The following is a 24,916-nucleotide window of genomic DNA, read 5'->3' as shown; positions in this document are numbered from 1 at the left end:
ACAGGAGGATTTTCAGTCCTGCAGAAAAGAAAAGCCAGTCAAAACACCAGTAAAACTTAAAAGCTATTATTTTAGGGCCTATTGGGGCTGCAAACCCACACCGTGTATAATGCATTTTTGACCCGAGATTCAACTCAGTTGAGCCTTTGACTCTGTAAAGCTACCGGTAATCCAAGAACTTCCATTAACACAGCTAAGCTTCTCCTTAGCCAATATAGCCAGTTGGCTCCATCATTTCCCATTTAAAATCTACAGCACATTATTTAGCGCAGCCGCACTCACACACGGCACCACCAAGTTGAACTGGTTGGATGTGCAGCAGAACAGGACGATAGTCCACCTATACCGTAGATGACGTAGCTGTGCGCGTCGTTTGAAAAAGTGGGGAGTGTCGAGTGGGAGTGGGAGTCTTCACCATCATCATCCTGCAGCAGCAGTTTGACCGCTGACAGTCACTTCTGGGTTTTGTTCTGGTGTAAGTCATTTAAAAACAGGCTCTTTGACACGGTGGTGAATTCGCTTTCGGGTGTGTGTTACATCGATATCACTGCTTCAGTGACAGTAACCATGACGGCTGCTTCCACGTCTGAAAGCCCCTGTTAGGAGAACCGCTGACACAGTTAACTTCCAGACCGGAATGCTCCGGTTTGGTTAAAAGCTTTCCCTTTGCTGAGCCGTTTGAGCTTCCTCTGATTAATCTGTGCAAATTTTAGCGTTTTTCATCGACCGTGTGTTTGGAACCGTCACAAAGTTGCTTCAAAAGCAGGAAAAGGTCACGTGAGAAACGTGCAGGTTGGGACCAGTGGCGGTGGACAAGGACAGATGATGGACTCGCCATCTGCTGGATGGATTAGGCAAGTGAGTAATCTCAAATATCTTCTTGGAGATGCACTTCAGATTGATCAGGACGGCGGTGCACGGCCAACGTGAGAACCGGAGCGCACGTTTGTTTTGGTGAAAAGTGGGAGTTTTAACTTAAGGAAGACGTTGGGTCTCGGCAGATCTGAGAGTTTTACACAACGGAAAAAATAACATTTAGAAAAAGATGCATTTCTGATGCATTTTAATAATTATTAGTAATTCAACGATAGTATCAACATTAACATTTTAAAGGCTCTTTTAGAGGTCTTACATGTCTCGTTTTATTTAAAAGGCCTTGTCATATCAGTGATGACCAATATCAGTTCTGATGACCAAACCTTTGTTAGTAGTGATATCAGTGACTTTATTACAGATATCTTGGATTGTGTTGCCTTTAAAATCACATCATATGATGTTAAACTAAGTGATTGTTGCCATGATTTTCTCCTCACGTCTGCTTTATGACCGTCCAGTTGTGGGTAACACTTCACACTCGTGGGGGACCACCACACCTTCGCCACTACAAACATTTCACTGCTTAATATCTTCGAGAAATTTCTCTGTGTCTCTCGTGAACTGATGGAGCCCAGGTTTTTTTCCTTTTGATGTGCATTTTTGTTCTTCTCGAGCATCAGTTTTCACCCCTCGGTCAAAGGTTCAGTAACCTTAAGGTTTGTTCTCCGGTCCACATGTGAGCAGGCAGGTTAACATCTGTCCGCCAGCACCGTCAGCGCGGCAGCCCCAGAGATTCTTTGGCCGACATGTAAAACATATAAAAACTGAAGGAACACTGGAAAAAGACACTGGCACCAGCTTTCTAATGTACTAGGTAGTTCCATGCATGTGTGGCTACCTCGCTTAAAATAGTTTCCATGGTTAAATTCAAACAGGTCGATAGCACCTACATGGAATTAGGAGCTGCTGTCCAACCACAACCTCTAACCCCCTTTCAACAGTGGTTCTCTGTGCAGCATTCAGTAAAAATAAAGGTCTTTATTCACATTTGGGACTCCTGGGTTCCTGTGCCCATTTGCAGATATGTAGTCAGTAAATCAACCATGTGAGGTGTTGGATTACTGAAGGTCTTAAGGTTATCGCAAGACTTGCTTCAGACCCCGTCCAATGAAAAACTGGACTTTGTAATTCAACCTTCAAACCCTTTTCGGCAGAAAGAGGGGCAATCTGAGCTGGGACTTGACTTTGATCACAGAGGCAAAGAGGATCGGGGCTCTTTTCTGAGACAAGCCAGCTCCATTATGGGAGAAGAGGAGACAGCAGTGAAGATGCTGAATGAGCTGCCTCATGAAGCCATGAGAAGCCCGTGGAGTTGCTCTGTGTCCCAATGGTGTAACTGTCAGCGTTCTTCAACTAACAAGCCTTCATGTTTGAACTGAGGGAGAATAACTACTCAGTGTCGGTGATGTGCATTCTAATGGTCTGAGGCTCCATGAAGTACTTCCTGTCCATAGTACTTCTCATAATCTGAATTATGACCTCACTTTGAGGTCTCTGTTGGTCCCATGCTGAGCCTGTATGATAAGAAACACAGGCTTTAGAAAAATGTGTGTGCCATATGTGTGTTTGTCCGGTGGGTTAGCAGCAGAGCTACTATATACGTTAAGATCTCAGTCGCTCAAAGTTCTTTGTTCGGTGTCGTTGTAAGATGGCAAGAAGGGCAGGCGCTGTAACCATCGGAACCGTTTCAGAACAGGTTTGCAAAAAGGGATATCGTAGCTCGAGTGGTCGCGGAGCTTCTCCGCGTCCTGGGCCTGGTCCTGGTCCTGCCAGTTACGGATACCTCGCTCTTTATTGGAGCCTGCAAAAGAAAAGATTAATAATCAGTGGTGGGGTCGGGGTGGGGGTGGGGGTGGTATAAAAAGCCCTTCAAACCTGGAATAGTGTTGTCCAAGATGAACCCAAAGAATCCTCCAATGAACATGTGTGTTGTGAAGAGCACCACGATCACCTGGTCCAACTCTTTGAGTCCTTCCAACAGAGACGATAGTAATGTGCATGTGTTATTACAAAGTTCCTGTTGTTAATTACAAAGACTTCTGCCTCTCGCTGTCACGACTCAACAAATGTTGGAGGATTCTGGGGGACGTAATGACGTCTTGTCCAGGTGTAAGATAGAACACGCCCGAAATTCAACCTTCAAACCCTTTTCGGCAGAAAGAGGGGCGATCTGAGCTGGGACTTGACTTTGATCACAGAGGCAAAGAGGATCTGGGCTCTTTTCTGAGACAAGCCAGCTCCATTATGGGAGAAGAGGAGACAGCAGTGAAGATGCTGTACGAGCTGCCTCATGAAGCCACGAGAAGCTCGTGGAGTTGCTCTGTGTCCCAATGGCGTAACTGTTAGCGTTCTTCAACTAACAAGCCTTCATGTTTGAACTGTGGGAGACGGCTGACCCCTCTGCCGGTTCATGAAGGCACCATGATGCACGCAGGCACACACAGAGGCAGAAGTCAGAAGTTCAAAATCCCGCTCTGTCCAATCCACGTCCTCCAGCCCCGACGTGCCTGCGCCTCAGATGGGCAAGAGCTGCATTTGTTGACGGCGTCCATTTGTGTGGCACTATCAAGTGTTTAGGCTGGGGGAGAAAAGTTGGGCGCTGGAGTTCTTTATCTGAGCAGAAGAGATTACAGTCAGTGGCAGGGCGCCTTGCCAAGAGGATTGAGTGGTAAGCAGCCTATTCTTGTGAAATCCAGACAAGCCCTCATGCCCAACGCCGAACCTGGGATTAAGAACTTTCCTGGAGACCCTTGCATCACATGACACATGAGATCAAGGTGTTATGTCTGCAGGGAGGACTTGTTTAATCTTACCGATTTCTATAATCCCACATTTTGTGTTTTTTTTTTTGAAATAAAAAAGATGAAACATCAGGTGATAGTTTACAATCAGCCTCTGGTTAGAATGAAGATCTCTGGATAGGGATGTTGCCACATATGTGCCTGTACAATGTTCCACAGCTGGGTATATGGTGTATTTAAGCAACAATAAATGATCCATATATTCGTCAATCAACGCTGGAATGTCCTAACTGGAGCGACCCAGCGGCGCCACGACCCAAAGTCTTTGCTCTAAATCACCCAAGAGTCCCTCTTGGGGGGAAGTGGGTTTCCGGCATCTCCTCCAAAATAACTTAATACATCTTAAATTTATGTCAACTGAAATGTTTCTCGTCGCCAGTTTGAAACTAGGTTAAAGGCGAAAGGGAGCAAAGCGTTTGCCATCTGGGCCTTTGGGATTTGAGGCACAACTTGGCCTTAGGAGCTTAGGCTGGCAGAAGCGCTGCCATTTTTACAAGGGTAATCTGTAAGTAGAACAATGTGTACACAGGGCCTCCCACTCACTTTCTGAGACTCCTTTTATTAATCCGTCTGCTTTAATATCTAACGTTCCAAATATGAAAGACAGCACATTGTTCTGATCTGTAGTTGTCTCCAAAAAGGCCTCCAACACTGCAGATGGGAAACCAACTTCGAGAGAGGTTTCGAATTACCACATAATCGCTTAATAAGACACAGAAAGGTTCTTACAATGAGAAAAGAGTCCGAGTCAGGTGACATGGGCCGTGTTCCGATGTTTACGCAGCACAGATGTTTTGAACAGAGCTCTAACTGAATGCGTGTTCTCGTGGAACGCTTATTGGCAAAGCATTCCACCAATACCTGTTTGGATAAATGAAAGCATTCTGCCACCACCTAGCATTACCAGCTTATACGTGTCACATGCTGGCTGGAGGGGGCCCAGATAAAGTTTGGTATGTGGGCCATTAACTTAGTTTATCAGCAGATATTAGATTTTCTCCAAAAGGGTGGCTTTGATCTGACTGGAGATACGTTTATATGGGCAGCCCAATGGGAACTGCCACGCGTCCTCACTGCTCATGTGCGTCACATGACTGAACACAAAGGTTAGAATATGGGGAATAAACGCTAATCAACGCATTGCTCGTCACTGAGGGCATCTTCTGATCCTCTCACTGATCCTGATTGTGCTCATTCCTCATGGACAACGGGACCCAGCAAAGGGTTTTCTTTAATGTGGAGTAAATTTAGTGCACTGTCCAAGTCACCCCTAAAACACATAAATGACATTTTAAAAAGACAAGAGGTCAGTGAGTGCACAACTGAACATCACCTGTGTCAATAATCCCTGGATTGGACTGAAACCAAGACGGTAAAACTAGCCCGCTGAAGGTAGAGAAACCCAGGATGAGGAGGTTACGGGATGAGTTCAGATCCACGTACTGAAGGGAAAAGAAAGAAGAGTAAAAGAGGTTTTCTTCATCCATCCTGCTTACTGGTTTTACATTTATAGAGGCAATGTCACCATCTTCATGTTGTTTGGGCCCACACTGCTGCTGGATCAGAGGTCGGAGGATCACAGATCGCCTCGTCTGGGTGCGTTAATGAGTCTGTTTTGTGCCAATTTTCATTTTACACCTCTGACGAATTTATCTATCAACTTGTGGAATCGTCAAGAAGTGTAAACTCTTAACACCTTTATGACTCACAAATGGAGAGGTTTGAGGAGAAAAGAACAGGTTTTGGGTGGTTTTAACGAGCGCCTGTACATTAGGCACAGACACTGAAAGGTCTGGTGCACAGCAAACCGCATTAAAAGTGACCTTAGCTGACCAGGATGTCCATTTCCTGGAGAACCAATCAATGACTTAAAGAGCATTATAGTCCTTCAAAGGCCAACATGTAGGATTTAGGGACATCTACTGGTGTATTTTAAAACCCAAAACGGACTTATTTCCCCTCAACTCAGCCTAGAACGAGCTGGCATTGCAAAAAAAAAAAGTAAAATAAAAGAATGGGAAATCTTCTATATCACACCCTTCAATGGAAACCCCTCTGGCTCTTCCCAGTTAATCTGAGTGAGTTATCCTACCGGGACCACAGTTAACCGGCTGTGCAGGAGGGATTAGAGCAGATTACCACAGCCAATTATATCAAAACAGCACCAACAAGCCCTTTCCAGTTGGTCCAGTCCACCTTTTCTTTGTCATTTATCTGATTACAATGCTTTCCTAACCTCAAACCCCCTAAAATCATGTGGGGCTTTTGTAGGTAATTAACACAAGCTTGTTTGGCCTTTCTTCCCTTTTTGGTTTTATGGATTTATTTATTTTACTAACAGTAGTTATTGTTTCACCATACAAGCGAGGGGCCGGATGCTGTCACAGAGTTGGCTGAGAGTCAGCTGGCAGCAAAGATCTGCATCCAAACTGGACTTGGGCCACGTGAACACACGGTGAACACGCGGTGAACACGCGGTGAACACGCCACGCATGTCTGTCAGCGTCTTCACATGTCATCCTTTGAGCTTTCTTACATCTTCTGTCAGAAATTAATTGGTCATGACATAATCCAGGCCGAGGCCAGAGCGCTTCAGATTTACATTAAATTAAAAGAGTCTGCACCATTAATAAGAAGTGTTTACCTGCAGGTTGGATATTCCCACAGCTGCGATCATTCCGAACATAACGAGGAACATCCCTCCGATAACAGGCTCTGGAATGGTAATGAAAACGGCTCCGAATTTTCCAAAGATTCCCAGAATCAGCATGAGAACTCCAGTCATCTGGAGGACCAGTCTGCTGCCCACCTGCCATGGATCAGGAGAATACATCCAGTTCATATTTATATATTTATTTAATGGATAAAATCTTTAAAGTGTGATTGATGACAGCTACCCTGCATGCAGAGTTACTCCATGCAGGGGAGTAGTTGCTTTTTTAACAAGTCCACCCTGAATTTATTCCACTACGCAACACAAACTACCCAGGTCAGATGATGAATTACCGTAGTTTATCGAGCCAATGATGCCAGGTATCTAAAGGGGGTCAAAGGGACTCTAAATACTGAGGTTTCCCCTCCCCCCCAGGTGACGTGGGAGGGTCCCGCTCTAAAGGGTTCATATGCAAAATGTGATTACGTCACATCAGTCAGGTTGCACAAACTTCCTGTTTCTCCCACATGTTTTTCTGTCTCTACGATAGTAAAGTTGGGTGCACATGGCTGCATATTGCTCCACCAGATCCTCCAGTAATCCTGTCTTAAGCCACTGTTGTTAGAAATGTTAGAAAGTGAGAGATCAGCCTGGTCCATAAATCAGCCTGTATGGCGTCAACGCGCCACAGACATCAGGGCATCGCATCATGACTGCTTTATAGCTTGAACATACCGTTCTAGGGAAATACTGTACATGCTGGAAACAGTTAATACTTCAATCCACTAACAGTCTCCAGTTTAGCAAGACTCTCAGGTATTTTAACTCAAGCATCCTGTTCTCTCATTGGCTGATGGATTTTCATGATTGTGTTGTACATTCATCGTACAGGCGGCTCTCAGACAGAGAAGCAGGACCAGTTAAAAACCCAGCAGTCTAACACGTGGCGCTTAAACAACAGCCCAGAAAGTCCAGCAGAACGCAGAGGCCACTCTGACAGCACGCGCGTGTGACTCTGCCGCCTAAATCCTGTGGCTGATTACAGGTGAGTGGCTGCAGGTGTGGAGACGACGGCCGACAGGTGAGGGAGGGGAAAGATAATGACATGAAGACACAATGAGCAGAGAAGCATTATTGATCTCAGCTGTGCAACTAAAGATCTAGACCAGATGGAAGAGATAACAGATCGATAGAGGTGATCTGCATATTAGTCATTCCTTTTGGATTGGATTGAACATTTTCTTCAAATTTCACGAGACGCTTATTTTAATGGAGTGAACATTCCAGGAAAAATTACTGCTGTATATAAGCACCATGTCCACCTCCTGGAATGGGCCCTAAAATGGTGTATGGCTCTATTGTGTAAAATATCAATCACTTTGGACTTGTTTAATCCCCACAGCCACGCAGGGGGGAGAGAGCATCAAACAACTGACTAGATTAACCCAGATCAAAGAGTCACTCAATCAAAACCAATCACTAACCAGACCATTGATGTCTGCACAGGCAGCTTTTGTGCAGAGCTTCATCAATAATGGTGGTAGTTAATCGCAGTGTAAACACTTCCCCCTATTTTAGTGGCTACTTTTGGATTCATTTCTAAGTTAGCAGTCAGTGAGCGACCGTTTATGTTTCAACCACGCTGATGGTGCATGAGTGTGACGAGCAGGTCCAGCTGACCCAGCTCTGCCGTTCCGCCTCATTAAGCCTCCATTCACACCAGCAGGTTGGGTCATGTGCTAATCTACGCACAGATTACTTTAAAGCCCGTGTGGCTTTGGTTTTCTTTAAATATGGTGGAAACAAAGAACAAACGTACATCAGTGTGCACAACCTGGTAACCAAGGGCCTGGAAACAGGTTTCAGTCTGACTTGAAAGTGTTTTTGAGGATTCCTCTTTTCTTTCGGCTTTTTAATCAATAGTACTCGACCAATGTGCAGAGGTGTTTCCCAGAATATGTTGCAACAAAAACAGCAGCAGCTCTTCCCTTTCATTAATGAGAACCTTTCAGTAATTGATTCCACCGCCGGCAGCGAGCCACCAACGGCTGCACAGAACAACCCTAGAGCGCCCAAACAATGGGCACCTGTAAACATGTGTCAAACGACTGTAATTACGACGTCTGGGAAAACCAATCTGACGGATTGTTCTTGACTGCTCAGGTGTCACGCTATAACTGCCGACACATTAATTTCACCTTTTGTGTTGAATATTTTTTCAGTTGCTCCATTAAAACTGCGAGAACACGAGTGTGTTCCACAGGTTTACTCCTGCACCCCACCGTGACCCCACCTCATTGTTCAATGTCACAGCCGTTCGATTTTAATATAGAATCTTTTTAAGAAAACAAAATCCTTCTGCCGGGGCAGGCATGAATATATGTCAGCGCTCTGCTCGTGCCAGTAGCATTCCTTTAGTCTGTCTCCTTCACTTTTATCAAGGTCAGGTGTCCTCGTGGCTTTGATTAAAGTAGCTGCGCTGCTTCGATGCACTTTGCTTCACTCTTCACTCTCTTTTCTGCTGATTTTGATTGCTTAAACTACTCCACGTTGCCCCCCCCCCCCCCCCAGCATTTGCTAAGTGCTGTAACTCGTGATCCTGGAAATATTCCGTCTTTGCACCCTTGATTAGCTGCATAATAATTTTCTTTATAGAGCTAGCTAATGAAAGTTTGTGAGTTGCGGAACATCAGTGCCCTTGAGCTTTTTTGTAGAAGGATGGCTGATCTCCAGGTTCCGACACTCCCTCGTGTACTAAATGTACCTTGGTGATGCCAAGAGCTGCGATGTTCTGGCTGTAGGAGGTGGTGCCGTTCCCAGTCCCCCACAGGGCCGCCAGGATGCAGCCGATGCCCTCCATGGCTATACCCCTGTTTATGGCGTGGTTTGGCGGAGGGGGGGCACCAGACAAGCGAGCGCAGGCGTAGTAATCACCGATGGATTCCATGGTGGACGCTAAGACGCCCGCCGTCATACCCAGCACGGAAGACACGCTCACCGTCGGCGCTCCCCATTGACCTGCGGGGAAACAAGAGGCCGGACCAAAATAACCAAAACTCCAGTCGGAATGCACCCGAGGAGCATCGCTATTTAGATTAAAGGGAAAAAATTCACCCATAAAGCTTTGAGGAATTTGGGTGCTGCAGTCTGCCGAGCCAAAATTAGGAGCAAGGCAATTAAAGTTCTGTAATAAAAGTCTGACTCAGTGACACCACTTGTGAAGATTCCTCTTCATTCAAAGAGCTGAAATTAACACAAACACCAAAACCCAAACCTGTTATTTGACTTCCAAAATTAGTCATTTGAATGTTCTTCAGTCATGAAGAAACACAGTTTAATGTATTTACACCCCAGTTTGAGAGGAATTAGACTTGGAAAAAATGTCTACATTACATTGTTTTTGAGGATTTCCTTGAAATTGTGAAGTTGTGGGAGAAATTTAGAAAATAAATGTAAATTATTGCTGGATGTATATAGAAATCTTCATATTTTTGTTATCATTTAAAGGGCCCAGTACACATTAAGCCAGGTAGTCATGCTCCAAAGCGTCTTCTGAGGGTCTGGCAGACATTAAAATGAGCAAATTTTAATTTGCTCTCAGGAAATATCTGCAGGATCTTGAGTATCTATGTGAAATCTAGCTGAAATGCAGCCAAGTTTGAACTCTTGCATAGCCTGAAGCAAAACATGTTCATTCCAGTGAACCTACCAGGGTATGGCACGTAGAACCAGGGAGAGTCGGTCACAGCGTGGATGTTGATATCGGTCCTGGCCAAAAAGCCATACTCCTCAGGTGTGGAGGGAAAGACCTCGAAGATGGTGAGTAGGAAACAGAGCAGCCAGGCTCCACACATGCCAAAGAGAGCCTGGAAGAGAGCGCCTCATGTGTGCCAGATACTGAAACATGAAGGTATCTTTGTTAAGCTGGACAGCGACTTACAGAGAACAGTTTGAAGAGAGGATACTGGAAAACCTTCCACTTTTTATCCTTATAGGCAATCATTGGGACGTCGACTTTGCTGAGATACTGAGAGAACAGGAGGATGAGACAGACGGTTCTGAAGAAAACAGGAGAATCAGAGGTCACCATCATCTCCAGGGTTGGCACCAAGATCCAACTCCCCCTTTCTGCAGCGCCAGTATGATTAACATTTGACATTTGATGATCTCTAAAGGTCTGTGTTCTGTCTCCTTTAGGACTTTTGACAGAACCCCTTTGTTTACATCCTCTCAATCTGAAACATGTGCACCAGTAATGACACGTACACGTGTGATTTGAACCCCGTGCAAATACTGGCTTCCATTTGTTGGCCCTGTTATAGTTAGCCTGTACTGCCATCTCGATGCTCCCCGGCACCCACTGCCTCCCCTCCCCTCCCCCCACAGCTCTGTCTCCATCGTCATTGCGCGACCTAATACGTACTTCCCTTTTATTTCCCTTTTTATTTGAAAAAAAAAAAGGATTTTAACAGGTTGAAACTAAAGAAAAGGAAGTAAGTGGACAAATTTCCAGCTTCCATTTCTTTAGATGATCCTGAAGAGCAGAGGCTGAAGTATTAAATAGTCACGCTAAGCTCCGACACTCTCGACCACGGTGGCCTAAACCAGCAACGACTTACAGAGCCGCTATTCCCCAGTGAGTCCCACACTTCTTTCCAGCCTCGATGAACAGCGAGAGGCCGATGAGATTGATGGTGGGTGCGATGGCCAGCGGGCCGATGAATCTGAGTACAAGACCCACCAGCCCGGAAAAACCCATCAGGAGCTGGAGCAGAGAGGACACCAGGATGGCTCCCTGGATCTGGGGGCGACATGCGACAATTCAGAACAGAATCTTGGCTGAGAGGCTCTAAAACAGAGGAGGAACCTAAAAACCCCTCCAGGACGCAGAGGTCTCATCAGAATTATTGCTCCTCTCTCCTCCCCTCCTCTCCTGCAGGTTGCATGTTGAACTCGGCCCCCAAATACCCCCAGATTAACACATAACCCTAATTCTCTATTTTCTTGACAGACGAGGTTTTACCTCATTAAAACACTCACAGGTTTGTTCACCCCCAAATGCAAGTAGTTGGAATCCCAACGGCTGGTTCTGACCTCTACGTGAGTTTTTGAAGCCGTTTTTGATTTTTTTTTAAGTATATGTTCCTCAGGAGTGGGTCCAGGAACGCCGAGTAACAGCTGTAACGTATATATCACCTTCTAAATCTGGCCTCACAACACCGTAAACACGTCAGCCTTGGGGTCTCGAGTTGAGTGCTAAAAACAAAGGTTCTCATCAAAGCACTCACACCGCAGAGCCTAAAACCATCTAATCATTAAATCAGTGTGATTCAGGCTCTCTAGATGACCGGTTTGATCAATTCCTTCACTGCTTCTTTACCCCCCCCCCCCCATCCGAACCCTCGTCGGTTTTGAAGATGCCCTTAGTCGTCTTATAAACTAACGAGTCTCTTGTAGCTGAAGGTAAAGGTTCATATCTTGGCCTAAGGTCCAAATACCTCACGCATCCGTGACATCCAGACCTCGTCGGGGTTTCCTCCCACCACAGAACTGGTGCTGTTGGGACTCAGGCCCGCGGGTGGACTCTGGTCCGGACACTTCCACTTTGGCAGGGCCAGGATGGCCAGGGTCGGAGTGATGAAGCTGAAGGTGCCACCCTGGAGGATCGGTAACCTGCCACCGTCCAGTCAAGTCAAGGAATTTAAGGTCAGTGGTCTGTTTAGAGCTTGGGCCACAGACAAAGGCAAAAGGGAGGAAACGACCGGCACCTTTGACCTTTTCAATGAGTTATTTGCTTTTCTCCCTGAATGGACGTCACTCAGAACTTTAGTGATTTTACATTGGGAACAGATGAATCAAACAGCTTATCTTTGTTCCTTCGTCTTTAACCCAGTCAAAGTTTGTCTTCAGAACAATTAAAGCAGTTAAAAGGTCTTCGCTTGATTCAATGAAGTGAATTTCTCAGGTTAAAGAGAAAAACACGTCTCCACTGGAGAAAGCCTGCAGCTACATCTTTGCAGTAGGCTGCGCCATATATTTTCTATCTATATTTATAGAGGCTGCGTGTGGGAAGGGAAAATACAAAAGTTTACCATCTTGTCATCATTCAATGCCTCAGAGATCTCACTTTAATCTGGCTCCAAAATGTGTGGGAAGAACTGTCAAACAAAGCTGTTTGCACAGGCATTACTATTACTGCCATGCTGAGGGGCAGGAAAAGGTGTATATGTGTGTGTGTGTGTGTGTGTGTGTGTGTGTGTGTGTGTGTGTGAGAGAGAGAGAGAGAGAGAGAGAGAGAGAGAGAGTGTATGACTGATGCAATTCAGAAGGTCTTTTCTTCTGCGTCACACACTTCAGAGAAACAAAACGGTCTTTCAGGAAGAAATAACTCCAAAGATGTACTCGGGCTAAAGGCTGGTTGCAGGTCTAAAACCTTAACCCTATCGGCAGTGTTTGCTGACAGCTAATTATGACACACACACACACACCCCGCAGGGGTCTCCAGTAAGACAAGTAGGAACTGGATGTGTTTTTACTGCTGAAGGCTCGCGCCCATACACCCAGATGTAACAGCAGATGAAACCAAATGCTTATTGCATGTGTTGTTACGTGAAAGGTCACTCACCTCGTTCCAAAGGTTGTTTGCAGCACTGTGCATAATCCCGAAACAAAGAAGATGGTGGAGATGAGCTGACTTTTGGCCACGTTGTTGTCCTTGATGCAGAGCGGCTCAGCCAGGATGAGCGGGATGGCAATGATGCCCCCAAACGCCAGGATGTAATGCTGGGGAAGCCACAAACACAAACACGCTGCAGGAGCCCTTTTTTGATCACAGGAACTCTTTTTTTTACCTTGACAGGTTTCAGCTGCTGTGACGGGACTAAGAACGCCAGGGGCCCCAGACTGGGGATCCCCGCGACCCCGCAGCTGTGATAACAGGAGACTTGGCGCGTCGCATCAGGTCTTTAACAAACCACGTTGAGTCCAATGTTTGGATAAATCTGGACCCACATCTTGATGCCAAAAGGTCAAACTTAGAGGTGAATAAAAGTGGCAGCTCTGCGGCTCCAATTATCTGTTTAATTTATTCAGTTTTCCGCCCCATTCAGGGGGCCGCCACATTTCACCTCTATACCAGACATGTTGCACAACTCCCGCCGTCCTGACAGATGGACTGTGGTGTGTGTGCGTGTGTGTGTAGGATGATACCAGAAGCAGCAGATATGCCCCTCTCTGGTACAGATATCTTTTCTTTTCTTGGAAAATTTGCACTGTAGGAACACTTGGAGAAAGGTATGGATCCCTGTGGAAGCTGTTTATAGCGACGAAGACGCGGTGGGAAAACACTGAAAGGAGCCTGACGGTTCAGCGACCTTTTGTGTGTGCTCCATTTTTCCTTACAAAACGGACGCTGTCGACAAGCGTATCTGTCACTGCAGGTCGATGACCCACTCTCACAAAGCTCTGAGCTTTTCTACACATAACCAGATGTCACCACACAATCCAAACCAAATATTGCTGGCAGAAGGACACAAACGTGTTCAAAAGTCAAATAAGGGACAGAGCGTATCCTGTTGTCATGCTTGAAATAAGGAAATAACAAATTCACTAGGCTTTTCTCTTTTTTGTTTTTTACAGTGTTTGGAACCACTGAGTTGTAGGGAAGTGGTGGAACAGCAGAACTCTGATGTCTGAAATCAGCTTTGTGTTCTCTGGGAACCTTTCTGAACACCAGCAGCGCCACATGTATTTGTTTGACCTTTTATTGCCCCTCTGACCTTTTGGTACTGGAGCGTTTCTCTTTGCCAAGCTCTCCTGAAAGGTGGAGATTTGGAGCACGGCTCCAGCTACCAGATCTGTGACGCCACAGTGATGCCGCGTCACGCCGTCAGAAAGGAGTGTAAATGGCCACGAGGGCTTGTGTGACATCTGGTGTACCTGGAACCCCAGCAGGATGCACAGGTACCAGGGCGGCCTGTCGTTGAGGGAGTACACCAGATCTTTGTCCGTGTTCTCCTCCGTGGTCTCATTCTGCAGATCGCTGATGTCCATACTCAGGTGTGGCAGGTCATTGTTGTCTTTTTCCTTGGAATAAAACACAGCAAGAACAGATGCTGAATTATGGGTAAGTTGTGATCATTCTGGCAGCTGCCAATCTGTTGTTGTTGTTGTTGTTTTTACAGAGCAGAGGAAGCATGAGGGAAAAGCTCTTCAGCTCCAACATTGTGGTCCCCGCTGCAGCTCCAGAGGAATTATGCTCCTGCTTCTTTGTTTAAACCAGGGTCAGTAACTCTGAGTTCAATGACAACAGGAACTGAAATCTAAATTTAACTTTTCATTGTTGTGAAGCACTTTGGGTGACTGGGAAGTCCAGCTTGACTTTACACCACAAATATTTCCCACGATGCTGTCATTGTTGTTCTAAGCGGCTCGTAATGATGCAGCAAAGACATTCGGAGGCTTTTCAGTTTTCAGCCAAAGGTCCCGCAGCCTGCTGTGGTGTCCAGTCCCGCAGCACTTGCGTGAGCTCCCTGCAGCCATCACACACGTTTGCTGCCATCTAGTGGTCGGATAGGGAAAATGCAGCTGCAGGAGTAAAAGGACGTGAACGTTCACGTATTCATCACATCTGAGGGCTCCACAAACGGCAGCTACAACATTTTCTCTTGTTTCACTACAGAAATGTATTAATTTATCTTATTTGACTGCAGAGTGTGCAACAGAGTTGGTTTATTTATGCATGTTTCTGATGTCACCAAATCTTTTTCCTTTTCTCAGCTGTTTCCTGCCTGAGCATGATGATTCTAAAGGTTGTTTCTTCTCCATCTGGAGCAGGTCAGACGGAAAGCTGCTGTGGTGCCGACCTTTGACCCTTTGCCTTTACTCCAACAAACCTGAATGTGACCCCCTTCGGCTTCGCCCCAGGAAATATGAATGTCATTTATGACAACAGGAGATCTGTTCACAGGCGACCAAACAATGGAGGCTGTGAGGAGAAAACGCAGCCGTATCCAGTTGGTGTTGGGTGTTTGAGGACCGGAAAACCTTCTGGGACACGTGAAGCTGCACGCGGAAGAAGTTCTCAGCCTGGAAGTTCCATGAAACGGACTCAATAAAGAGAAATCACAGCGCTCTCGTAGCGGGTTCCTCAGCTTCCTGCGCTCTGCTTGAGTACACCAGTAAACACCTGGATTATGATTAAAGAGCTGACATTAAAAGCTCCATCCCTCCATCAAAGACCATCATTTCACTCTATTACAAACATCAGTAATAGAGGGTTGAACGCCCCCCCCACCCCCACCCCACAGGGCAAAGTCAGGCTTCGTGTCTCATCAGACATCATCCAGTTTTCTGCATCAGTGTGAGCTTCTGTGGTGAAGCTCCAAAAAATAGAACCAAAAATCGCGCTAAATCTATGTTTGAAGCTGTTGCTTTCAAATTCTGTTGGACAAACTGGTGAATGTGGGTCCAAAGTTTCTTTTTTATTTTGTCCAAATACTAATAATTGGTAGGTGGGAGCTCCGTCTGTTGGGAACTGGGCTGAGAAGCGGAGGGTTCTTGGTTCGAGCCCCGGTGCAAACATAACATGGAAGGTGTTCTGGTAGTTGGGGGAGCTGCCAGAGCACCAAGGTACCCTTGAGCAAGGTACCACAGGGCTCACACAGGGCCTGCCTCGGTGGTCAACAGCGGACCGGAACACGCACGCATCATGGGGAAATGGAGCCAGACTGGAACCAGAAGACCGTAACCGTGGCAAACTGCCGTGGCCCTCAGCATCACAGCCTCACGTGCGCGTGAGTGTGGTTAACGTGGAACCATGCGGCTCCGTCTGGCGTCATGTGCTGAACGGATCAACGCTTCAGGCTGCCAGGATGATCATCGGACCGGTCCGGTCAGCCACGAAACCAGGGAGGGGACATTTCGGATGCGGCTCTGCCAGGTCCCAAAGGAGCCGCTCAAGTTGGAGGAACTTGGTGCCTCTGAGTGAAGGAGGTCAGGCTGAGTTCATCAAATCTTTCTCTTTTCCCTGTTTTTCCAGCGCTCTCACAGGAAGAGCTGCCCATCACTAATTAACCCGCCAGACCTTTGGTCAGCTCAAGCCCGCAGAGAAAACAGGCTGCAAACTGAACTTTACACTTCTCAAGATGCATTCGTCCGCTAAAGCGTTGCTGTCTGAGTGTGACGGAGCTACACCGTCGCAGCAGCGCAGCAGCGCAGCAGCACCAGTGGCGGCGCGCCAGGCAGAGAGAGGAGGTGGCAGGAAGTGAAGCTTTCGTGGTCATGAAGCTGTTCTTTGTCTCTGGAGACACACCTGTACCCTGGGAGATACCTGAAACCTAAAATCACCCCCGCCCAACACACACACACACACACACACACACACTCAAAACAACGGTCCAATTGTGTTAGGCTTAGATCCACTCAGATGTGTCCGTCCATCCAAGCTGAGCTTCCTTCAGAGAATCACTGTAAAGTTTTACGCTCAGAATTTAGCTCCTAATTTTGCACACGGGTCACAAATGAAACAATGAAAGTGCTTTTGCTTTGAAATTAACGGTGCATTTTGTGGGCAGCAAAGGGCTTAAAGGGCTCTTGTGAAATCGCCTCACGTGTTTTAAAGCCCCAAAGTGAATTGAAAACTCTTAATCTGCGCGGCAGAGTCGGCCAGCTCCAACCATCGGTTAAATATCCAAATCCTGGGTCAACATCTTTGAATTCTTTGTGCGCCCTAAGTCCCTCGCTTGGCTCCGGAATCTGAGTGTCAGGTTCTTTTCAATACCTGGATCAGAATGATAAATAGGAGGCTGCGTCTCGTGCGTTGACATGTCCTCACATCTGCCTTCAACCAAAGCCCGATGCTCCTACGTCAATAAATTCTTCCGTTGCTTTGGATGTGAAGGGTGAAGCAGAGGCGGGAAGCGCCGTGCGCGGCCCAGCTGTGTACACGTTCACACCCCGTGAGGCCGGAGCTGTTTGTGGTACAAACCACACGTCCCACATTCTTCATGCCTTCATCCAGGTTCGCTTTCTTGCCCAACATTCGAACAAAGGCTTCCATTCAGCTTTGATGGCTCTTTCATCCGTCCCGTCCCGGCACGGGCTGCCCGTCGGCGCCCTAGAGCCCTCCGTCCGCTCCTGCGGCACACTTTGGACCCTCTTCACATTCCTCGCTGGTTGATGTTTACAGCACTGACAGAGACGGTTTGAGGAGACACTCACCACAAACGCAGGGTTGACCTTCCCCGAATCCCCGAATCCCAGTTCCATCTCCGTAGCAGGATGCATTCTGGAGCCAAGGCGCACGCCGGATCCAGACCTGTGAGCGAGGCGAGGGCGGACGGGACACTGCGCGCCGGCGGGGGGGTGTTGGAGGGCGACTCGCTGGTCTCCTCCTGGGCTCTGCAGCTCTGCTACACAAACTGTAGGTTTTATTGACTGACTTGTCGTCATGTGCTCGCTGTTGTGTGACCAGGAATCCTGTGAGGCACATTTACCGCACAAGTCTCTCATTCGTCACTCCCATTTCAACCGTCTTCCCGTGTCAGAACTTTGGATATGGAGCGTTTGATGTCACTCCGACCTTCACTTGATGATGATGATGATGATGATGATGGTGATGGTGATGATATCATTGACCTTATTTACAGCTGTTTTTAGTATTAACCACATTTTGATTTCCCCCCTTCAAGAGTCGTGATTTCCGTTTTATATCACAACAGAGAATCATGTTTTAATTCATTCATAACAGTTTTCATGCGTGTCGTGCACACACACACACACATATACACCGTGGTACTTCTATCTTTGTGAGGCCTTTCATCCATTAAAAAGCATTGCTCAGTCCCTGACCTTGACCCCAACCCGGACCCTGACCTTGACCCAAACCTAAACCCAGTTCTAACCTAAACCTTAAAACCAAACCAGTTATGTTTAGCTATCTCTGTGGGGTCCGTCCTGACAGCCAGATCAGCCTTTAGGCCGGGCCTGAAGCCAAACCCTGAGCCTCCACTCAGCTTCAAACACACCTTTACTTCCTGGATCCTGTGTGGATGGTCAGTGAAGTCAAAGCTGGAGCTCAAAGAACCAGGATGGATCCAGTTCAGGACCGAAGGACTGGAACACCTGCCACGCTCTGCATGTCAGTGTGCAAATACATAAACATATAGATGGTTTAAGAGGGCCTCAGTACTATTGATAAGTATCAGTTGGAGTTGGATTCTTCTTCCCTGACTGAAAGTGTTGCCATTTTAATGAATCAGGACCTTGAGTGTCATTTTACACTTCCTCATGACCAGGTCCAAAGTCCAAGACCTCATCTGATCCCAGGAGGAGGAGGAGGAGGAGGAGGAGGAGGCTGGACAGGGCTACCATTTGTGAGTGTATTAAGTAACATTTGCTTGACGGGGGGAGGAGAAGCTCTCTTTTTTAACCCCGACACACATTTATGGCTGTGGTAAAAGGAGCGAAGCCGCCCTCCACTCACCGTCATGATGCTTTCATACATGTCCTAATTCATCTGAGAAGCATTCTTCACGCTTGAGGCTGGACCACAGACGAGCATTGTTTGGTGGCTCGCTCGGGTCTGACTCACTTCCAGTGGAAACATGGACCGAGATCCCATAACTGATGCACGTATTGTGCATGTGAACATGCTCTGAGTATTTACATTAATGACAGGAACAAATTTGCCTTCTGAGGTCGAAGCGAAATCAATTTCCTCCTCTTTCATGGGATTTTTGACACTTTTTCTCCTTGATTTCCCAGGCTGGAGCAGAGGGAGATTCCTGAGAGGATCATCCCAACAACAGGTCGGGAACGTGCTCGCTGGGATGTTGCGCACATTCGGGTCAACGCGGCGTCCCAAGACTCCACGTTTCTCACGCACGAGTTCAGATGGGTGTTTGAAACTCACATCATACCTAATGAATGCATTTTCCCAGATTAACATCTGAAATATTCATTAAATAAATGATCCTTTTTTAATAACAGACACAATTGCTTTAAAGTGCAGTCACATAGCGCCTCGTGACCCGGTTTCTGCGGCTCCGTGCGCGTCACTCACAGGGACTTTCTCCTGTCTCCATGTGATCACTCAAGTCACCCTCTCAAATGTATGAAATGGGTAAAGCTTCTAGTTCCACCTTCCTCGTGCACGGTGGCAGCCGGGTCGACTCCAGGCCAGAAGCTTCTGCCTTCACGGGTTAGAAATATCAGTTTATTTTGTAAGTTTTGTACATTTGGGGCAATAATTGGAAATAAAAGAGAATTTTGTCTCTGGGTAGTTTTTCAACCACTTTGATATTACTGATATTCATCTTTCTTTGTATTAATTATCCGTTTGTCTCATAACATCACATTTATTTTAGAAAGGCAGCTTCTGGGAAAATTATTAAAGAGCTTTTTTGACAAAAGGTTTTTATCAACGCACGAGACGGAGCCACAAACGCCGCGGGCAATTAATTACTTGAACCAGAAAATTAAAAATAATGCACAATAAATCCTTGTTTTGAGTTGATCTGTGAAGCTGAAAAGGTCCAAAGATCATATTAGACCATTTTCAGTTTTTGAGACAATGTTTTCATGGAGCCATAAAGAAAATGGAAGCGTCTATGTGTTTTTTGTGCTTTAAGTGTATTTTTAAAGTAGCAGATTTAAGGATCGTGGTCATGAGAGCAGCAGTGGGAACCAGTTTACTGGTAAAATGGTGCATTTCTGCTTTTATTATTGATATTTAAATGCAATCCTTTCTGACTTGAACAATGATCACAAATGTTCCCTTTATTGTGTTGTGATAAATTCATTTGTCCCCAGATATCACTGACACATTTGTGTTGCCACTGACCTAATCTTGACAAAATCAGTCAAATCATTTGACAGAAGCGACATGTGTGAATTTTTGGTTCATATAAATCTGAAACTTTTGCACAGATTTAGAGGAAATGTTCAGTTTTACTGATAAAAAAAGTAAGTTTATTGACAATACTCCCCCCCTTGTGGTAGGAAATGTGTACTGCAGACACATCAACGAAAGTCTCAGGCACCGCAGCTCCAAATAAAAAGTTTTGACTAAATTAATAATTATAAAATCGTAGAAATCATAAAAAGTCACAGTAGAGACTTGTCAAAGGCAGACTATGAATGACTACATGAGTGCACCAGATTTCCTTTTGCTTCTGCTTTTGATCAAAGACCTTCTTCTTCTCCGCTCCATGCTCAGAAATGTCAGCAGGGCTTTGAAGCAATAACTTGTAAGATTTCCTTGTGGATCTTTGCGTCCTGCGTGTTGATGTGGGCATCTCCCACCTGGCCGTTCTCGTACCTGGGAAAGAAAAAGGAACTCAGAACATGTGGTGGTGTCAAACAGGAAGATTCTAAACGCCCCATCGACTCACACGAAGAGGAACCGTGTGCACACGTGGTCTGGGGTGGGACACACCCATATGTTCCCATGCTTCTGAAGGTCCTCTGAGGTTATCACTGTTGGCGTGAAGCATGGGGTCAGTATTTAGGTGACCACATCGGTGCTGGGAATATTGTCTCAAGCGTACCTTCACAGAGCGCGATGCAGTTCAGGTTCTTGTGGCTCAGGAACCTGGTCGGACCCGGCTGCTGCTGAGACAAGCAAAGCGTGTCGAGCAAGAAAAAGTGGAAAAATCTCAGGAATTCATCCCAGATCTGACACAAGGTACCTCTTTGTGTGTGTTGATCGGCTTATATTTCCTCAGGACTTCTTTTCTGGTGGGCATTTGGTGCCTCCCTTTGCCCATCTCTGCACACAGAGGAAGCAGGATGTGACGCCAGGTCTTTATATTTACAGAGCAGCAGCCAACGTCTGTTAATACCAGAATATCCAAACGATATACTGGAAACAGGACTCAGGTAGATGCCTTTGCCGTACGCAGCTCCGTGAAGCTGAAACGATGACAGACTGGTGTCAGTCAGAACCTCCCTGAGTATTTACTGAACGGTTCCTCAGCCACCTGTAGCTTGGTGTAGGAGGCATTCACCAGCCCGTTCCTTAAAATCGAATGCCAGTTTTCAATGTGGGAACCACTGAAAGAGAAAAAGGGATGGTTCGAATGCACAACGCTGGAATTCTGTTAGCGAGGGACGGATGGAGAGACGGGCCAGGACTCACTGGAAAGCAAAAGTGCTGCCGTGACGTCTCCGAGCGGTCTGAAAACGAGCCTCTTTGAAGGGAGGGCTGCAGATCAGCAGGAACTGGTGGGGGGTGTGCATGAACTTCAGCTGCTGTAACACACCAAGCAGGCGATAAACACCGTCAGAGACGCCGCGGTGCGTCGATGCTATCAGACAGAGTGACGTGCTCCGGTACCTTGTTCGGTGGAAGCTTGACAATGTGCGATCGGTTGCTCGCTAATATCCTGTAGCGAAGATATGAGCACACATGTGGGTAGACGGAGGCACACGAGGGTCAGTGACACAAACACACAGGCTCAGGGTGGCGCACGGTGCAATGGTGACGCTCACCATTGTAGTAAAGGATGAGCAAGAGGGTCCACTTTGTCCATCTGCATCTTTATTTCAGAATATGGGCCCTGGGTGATAAAGCAGATATAACCACGTCACTAAAATTATTCTCGGAGAGCTCTCGCTCTCTTAAACGGTGCCAATAGCCACGGAGGTACCTGTGCCATCCTCCGGATCAACAAGATGCTGTCGAGAGCTTTTTGCAGCCTGTCGTAGCTCTTCCTCTGCCACATGAAACCTGCCCATTATTTCAGAATAAAATATCGGACCGTTTGAAATGAAGAGCTGATACCTTAGGGCTGAAGGCCAGAGTTTTGGGGTCGTGAGGGTCAACGACACAGGGGTAGGGTTCAAATATGATGCTCTTGCGTGGAGACTGAAGGGCAGCTCTGCACATGGCCACCAGCAGATCAACCACCTGCAGGGCCGACAACGTTTATCAAACTTTGGTTAAAAACAATGACAGTTATTCACACAGGTTATTCACACCCAACCAGAAGATAATATATAGAATAGGAATAGGAATATAACTCATAATGATAAAGTAATACCTACAAACAGAGGGCTGTCACTGACCTCTGCACCAGTGGCGACCTCTTCTGTGACCCCGGACATGACCCCCAGGGTGTAATAGGAAAACACGCACAGCTCCCTGCTACAGACTGCAGGCTAGAAACACCCCCAGAAACATGAAAAAAAAAATCATTAAAAATCTTTAATCAACCACGGAGCCGCCGTCTCAGCTCATGTTAATGTGCACCTTTAGCACGGGGCCGTTCTGGAACACATGCTTCTCATCACAGACGACGCAGTATTCACTGAGCGTGGGAATTCTCTGCTCTGCATATCTTATGAGCTGTTGGAGCAATAAAGTTCTCATATACACCGCATGAAACGTTGTGAAACATGTCTTGTCAACCTCTTGTCTGCTATAAACCACGTTAGCTGGATCAGGGAGGACAGGAGGAGATCCAGTTCTAGCAGTGGCACAGAGTCGCCAGCAGGTGGTGCTAACAGTCTGATCAGTAAATGGATGCAGACACAAACACATCGGGGGAGACTGTGATTCCACCCGACTTACCTTTCAGGTGCATCACTGATAAATTCCTAAATCTAAATGAGTCTTTACCTGCACCAAGAACCCGTGTTCCATCGTCGGGGTGGTTTTACAGTGTCCAATGGCCTTTGAGGAGAAAAGCAGCTCGACCAGCTGTTTGGTTCCAAACTGAGCTGGAGACTTAACAGCAGAGACCATCACTCTCTGTGGAAGGGTCATAACGATGAGAGATGTTTGGAATACTTGAGTTTGTCTTAAATCAAGCAAGAGTCCTGACCTTCCCACTGGGGGCGTAGGTGAAGAGTTCCCCTGTAGGGTTCTTGATGATGTACGAGGCTGAGTCATTTGTGAAGCAGTTGAGCTTCATCGCTGGTAGGATGACCTTTGCTCTCAGGGGAGCCTCCTGGAGGTCAATGGACCTGCACGGTGCAAGGAGCAGAACCTCAGAAGCAGGTTCCCTCTGCCAAATATCGCTCAGGGTCTCACAGACTTTGACTGCGGAGTCCAGACGTTAAATCTTGCATGAACGTTCTTGATGGTTCCCATCGAGTTGAACCAGGCCTGTCTGCTCCTGGTTTGGGTTCTGACACACTCGTCGGTCACATGCTTCCAGTGTCTTGATATGAAGTCTGTGAGAACACTGAGGAGCAGAAATCAGGAGCAGATTGTTGGGTTAACTGCTGTAATCAATCCTATCGATGTTGAGAACACTCACTTCTGTAACTGTCTGCCGAGGCTGAACTGGTCCCTGTTGGATGGTTGAAAAACCTCAACTGTTGGTGCTGTGACATCACAGACAGTCAGGGTGTGGCACCTTAAAGCACATGGGTCTGGTTTGCGGCTGTGTTGTTTTGAGGCTCACCGGGTCCGCTCAGGTACTGAGACCAGCAGAAGTGCAGGCGGACGACGACGGGCTCTGATGGGTTTGTCCTCCAAGCTTCTGCCGCCTCTTTCTGTGCACATCAGAGAAACGTGAAGCAACAGTCGGCCTGACGGCCAGAGGGGATTCAGCGTGTTAGCGTTCATCATACATCCAAAAAGTTGGTGTTGATGTGTAAGTCCACATCCACGCCATCAATGGACCCGTATTCCCTGTTGAAGACAGTGGGGGGGGGTGGAATGATGCAGCGATTCTCCTCATTAATGCCACAACATGATGGTCAGACCTGATGGAGACGGAGGAGCCTGGGCACAAAGTCCTGACCGCCTGTATGTCGGCGTCCAGCTGGGGATGGCGATGCAGGTCAGCGGCACGGACCTCCTGCTGGGACAAACATTAACACACTCGCCTTATGGCCCCAACAGCTCAGCGCCACAGGAGGCCGAGGGATTAGAACCTCTTCTGCCATAAACTGTGGAAGCTAATCTTCTATCTGACATCCAGAAGCATGTCTTAACTGACCGGATCCGAGTGTCACAGACGGGTTTTTAAGAACCTTAACACACGAGTCTATTGGCTGTTTCTACTGCGGCCTCAACATCGTGCTTTAAAATCACAGGTTTGCATCAGCAGCTAGCGAACGGCTCACATGTGTTCCACACAGATGCTCCTCCAGGTCGCTCTCCTCATCGGTCTCTGAGGCGGGCGTGAGCTCACTGTCCTGTTGGTGGGAGTGGGGTCAGTCCCAGGATCATTTCCACACAGGCTTGTTTGTGTAAATGAAGAGAGATCTACTGTTCACCATTATTAGCATCAGCTCACCTCCTTCCTCCAGACACTGAGGGCAGCTCTTTAGCAGCATGCTGTATAACCTCATTCTAAGGCTACGGCACTAAGCAGGAGGGGTGTGTGTGTGTGTGTGTGTGTGTGTGTGTGTGTGTGTAATTCTTACTTCCTCTTCTGAAGCAGAGCCTTCAAGGTTCCTCATATCGACATCCAAAGTATCACAGGAAGAAGGGAAGACGCGCCTGTGTTTCAGCCCGACCAGGCAGCTTCATGAATGGCCCGGTGGCAGAGCTGAGGGATGGCGATCGAGGTGATGCGTGACATTTATTAGTCCTGCCGTCTGCCCGCCGTGCTGCAGTCTGACCTTAATC

At 47.0% G+C, this 24,916-nt stretch overlaps 2 protein-coding genes across 3 annotated transcripts; both read right to left on the bottom strand.

The window, feature by feature from the left end:
• Nucleotides 1-1,046: 1,046 nt before the first annotated feature.
• LOC101070059 (solute carrier family 23 member 2) lies at nt 1,047-18,986 on the bottom strand. 2 transcript variants are annotated; one of them, XM_003967727.3, is made up of 12 exons: nt 17,551-18,986; nt 14,269-14,415; nt 12,956-13,113; nt 11,829-12,003; nt 10,950-11,131; nt 10,271-10,388; nt 10,040-10,196; nt 9,095-9,348; nt 6,322-6,486; nt 5,011-5,119; nt 2,752-2,847; nt 1,047-2,677 (listed from the first exon to the last, which is right to left on the bottom strand). In XM_003967727.3, exons 1-12 carry the CDS (start codon nt 17,839-17,841, stop codon nt 2,487-2,489), a joined length of 2,043 nt encoding a protein of 680 aa, XP_003967776.2. In that variant the 5' UTR covers nt 17,842-18,986; the 3' UTR covers nt 1,047-2,486. The 2 variants fall into 2 exon arrangements, with proteins under 2 accessions (XP_003967776.2, XP_029698067.1); XM_029842207.1 differs by lacking the exon at nt 17,551-18,986 and adding an exon at nt 17,111-17,534.
• Nucleotides 18,987-20,351: 1,365 nt separating this feature from the next.
• LOC101070288 (protein mono-ADP-ribosyltransferase PARP6-like) lies at nt 20,352-24,747 on the bottom strand. Its single transcript, XM_029842087.1, has 22 exons — nt 24,712-24,747; nt 24,409-24,480; nt 24,046-24,140; nt 23,911-23,971; nt 23,742-23,832; nt 23,595-23,661; nt 23,370-23,519; nt 23,157-23,298; nt 22,952-23,083; nt 22,583-22,678; nt 22,399-22,491; nt 22,115-22,240; nt 21,981-22,046; nt 21,823-21,890; nt 21,668-21,716; nt 21,470-21,582; nt 21,312-21,384; nt 21,174-21,243; nt 21,021-21,100; nt 20,880-20,943; nt 20,724-20,808; nt 20,352-20,650 (listed from the first exon to the last, which is right to left on the bottom strand). Exons 1-22 carry the CDS (start codon nt 24,745-24,747, stop codon nt 20,554-20,556), a joined length of 1,926 nt encoding a protein of 641 aa, XP_029697947.1. The 3' UTR covers nt 20,352-20,553.
• Between the last annotated feature and the right edge of the window lie 169 nt (nt 24,748-24,916).

This window comes from Takifugu rubripes, chromosome 9 (genome assembly GCF_901000725.2).
Source record: "Takifugu rubripes chromosome 9, fTakRub1.2, whole genome shotgun sequence".
Lineage (NCBI taxonomy): Eukaryota > Metazoa > Chordata > Actinopteri > Tetraodontiformes > Tetraodontidae > Takifugu > Takifugu rubripes.
Note: the sequence above shows the minus strand (reverse complement) of the source record. Positions and strands in the feature narration are given on the sequence as shown.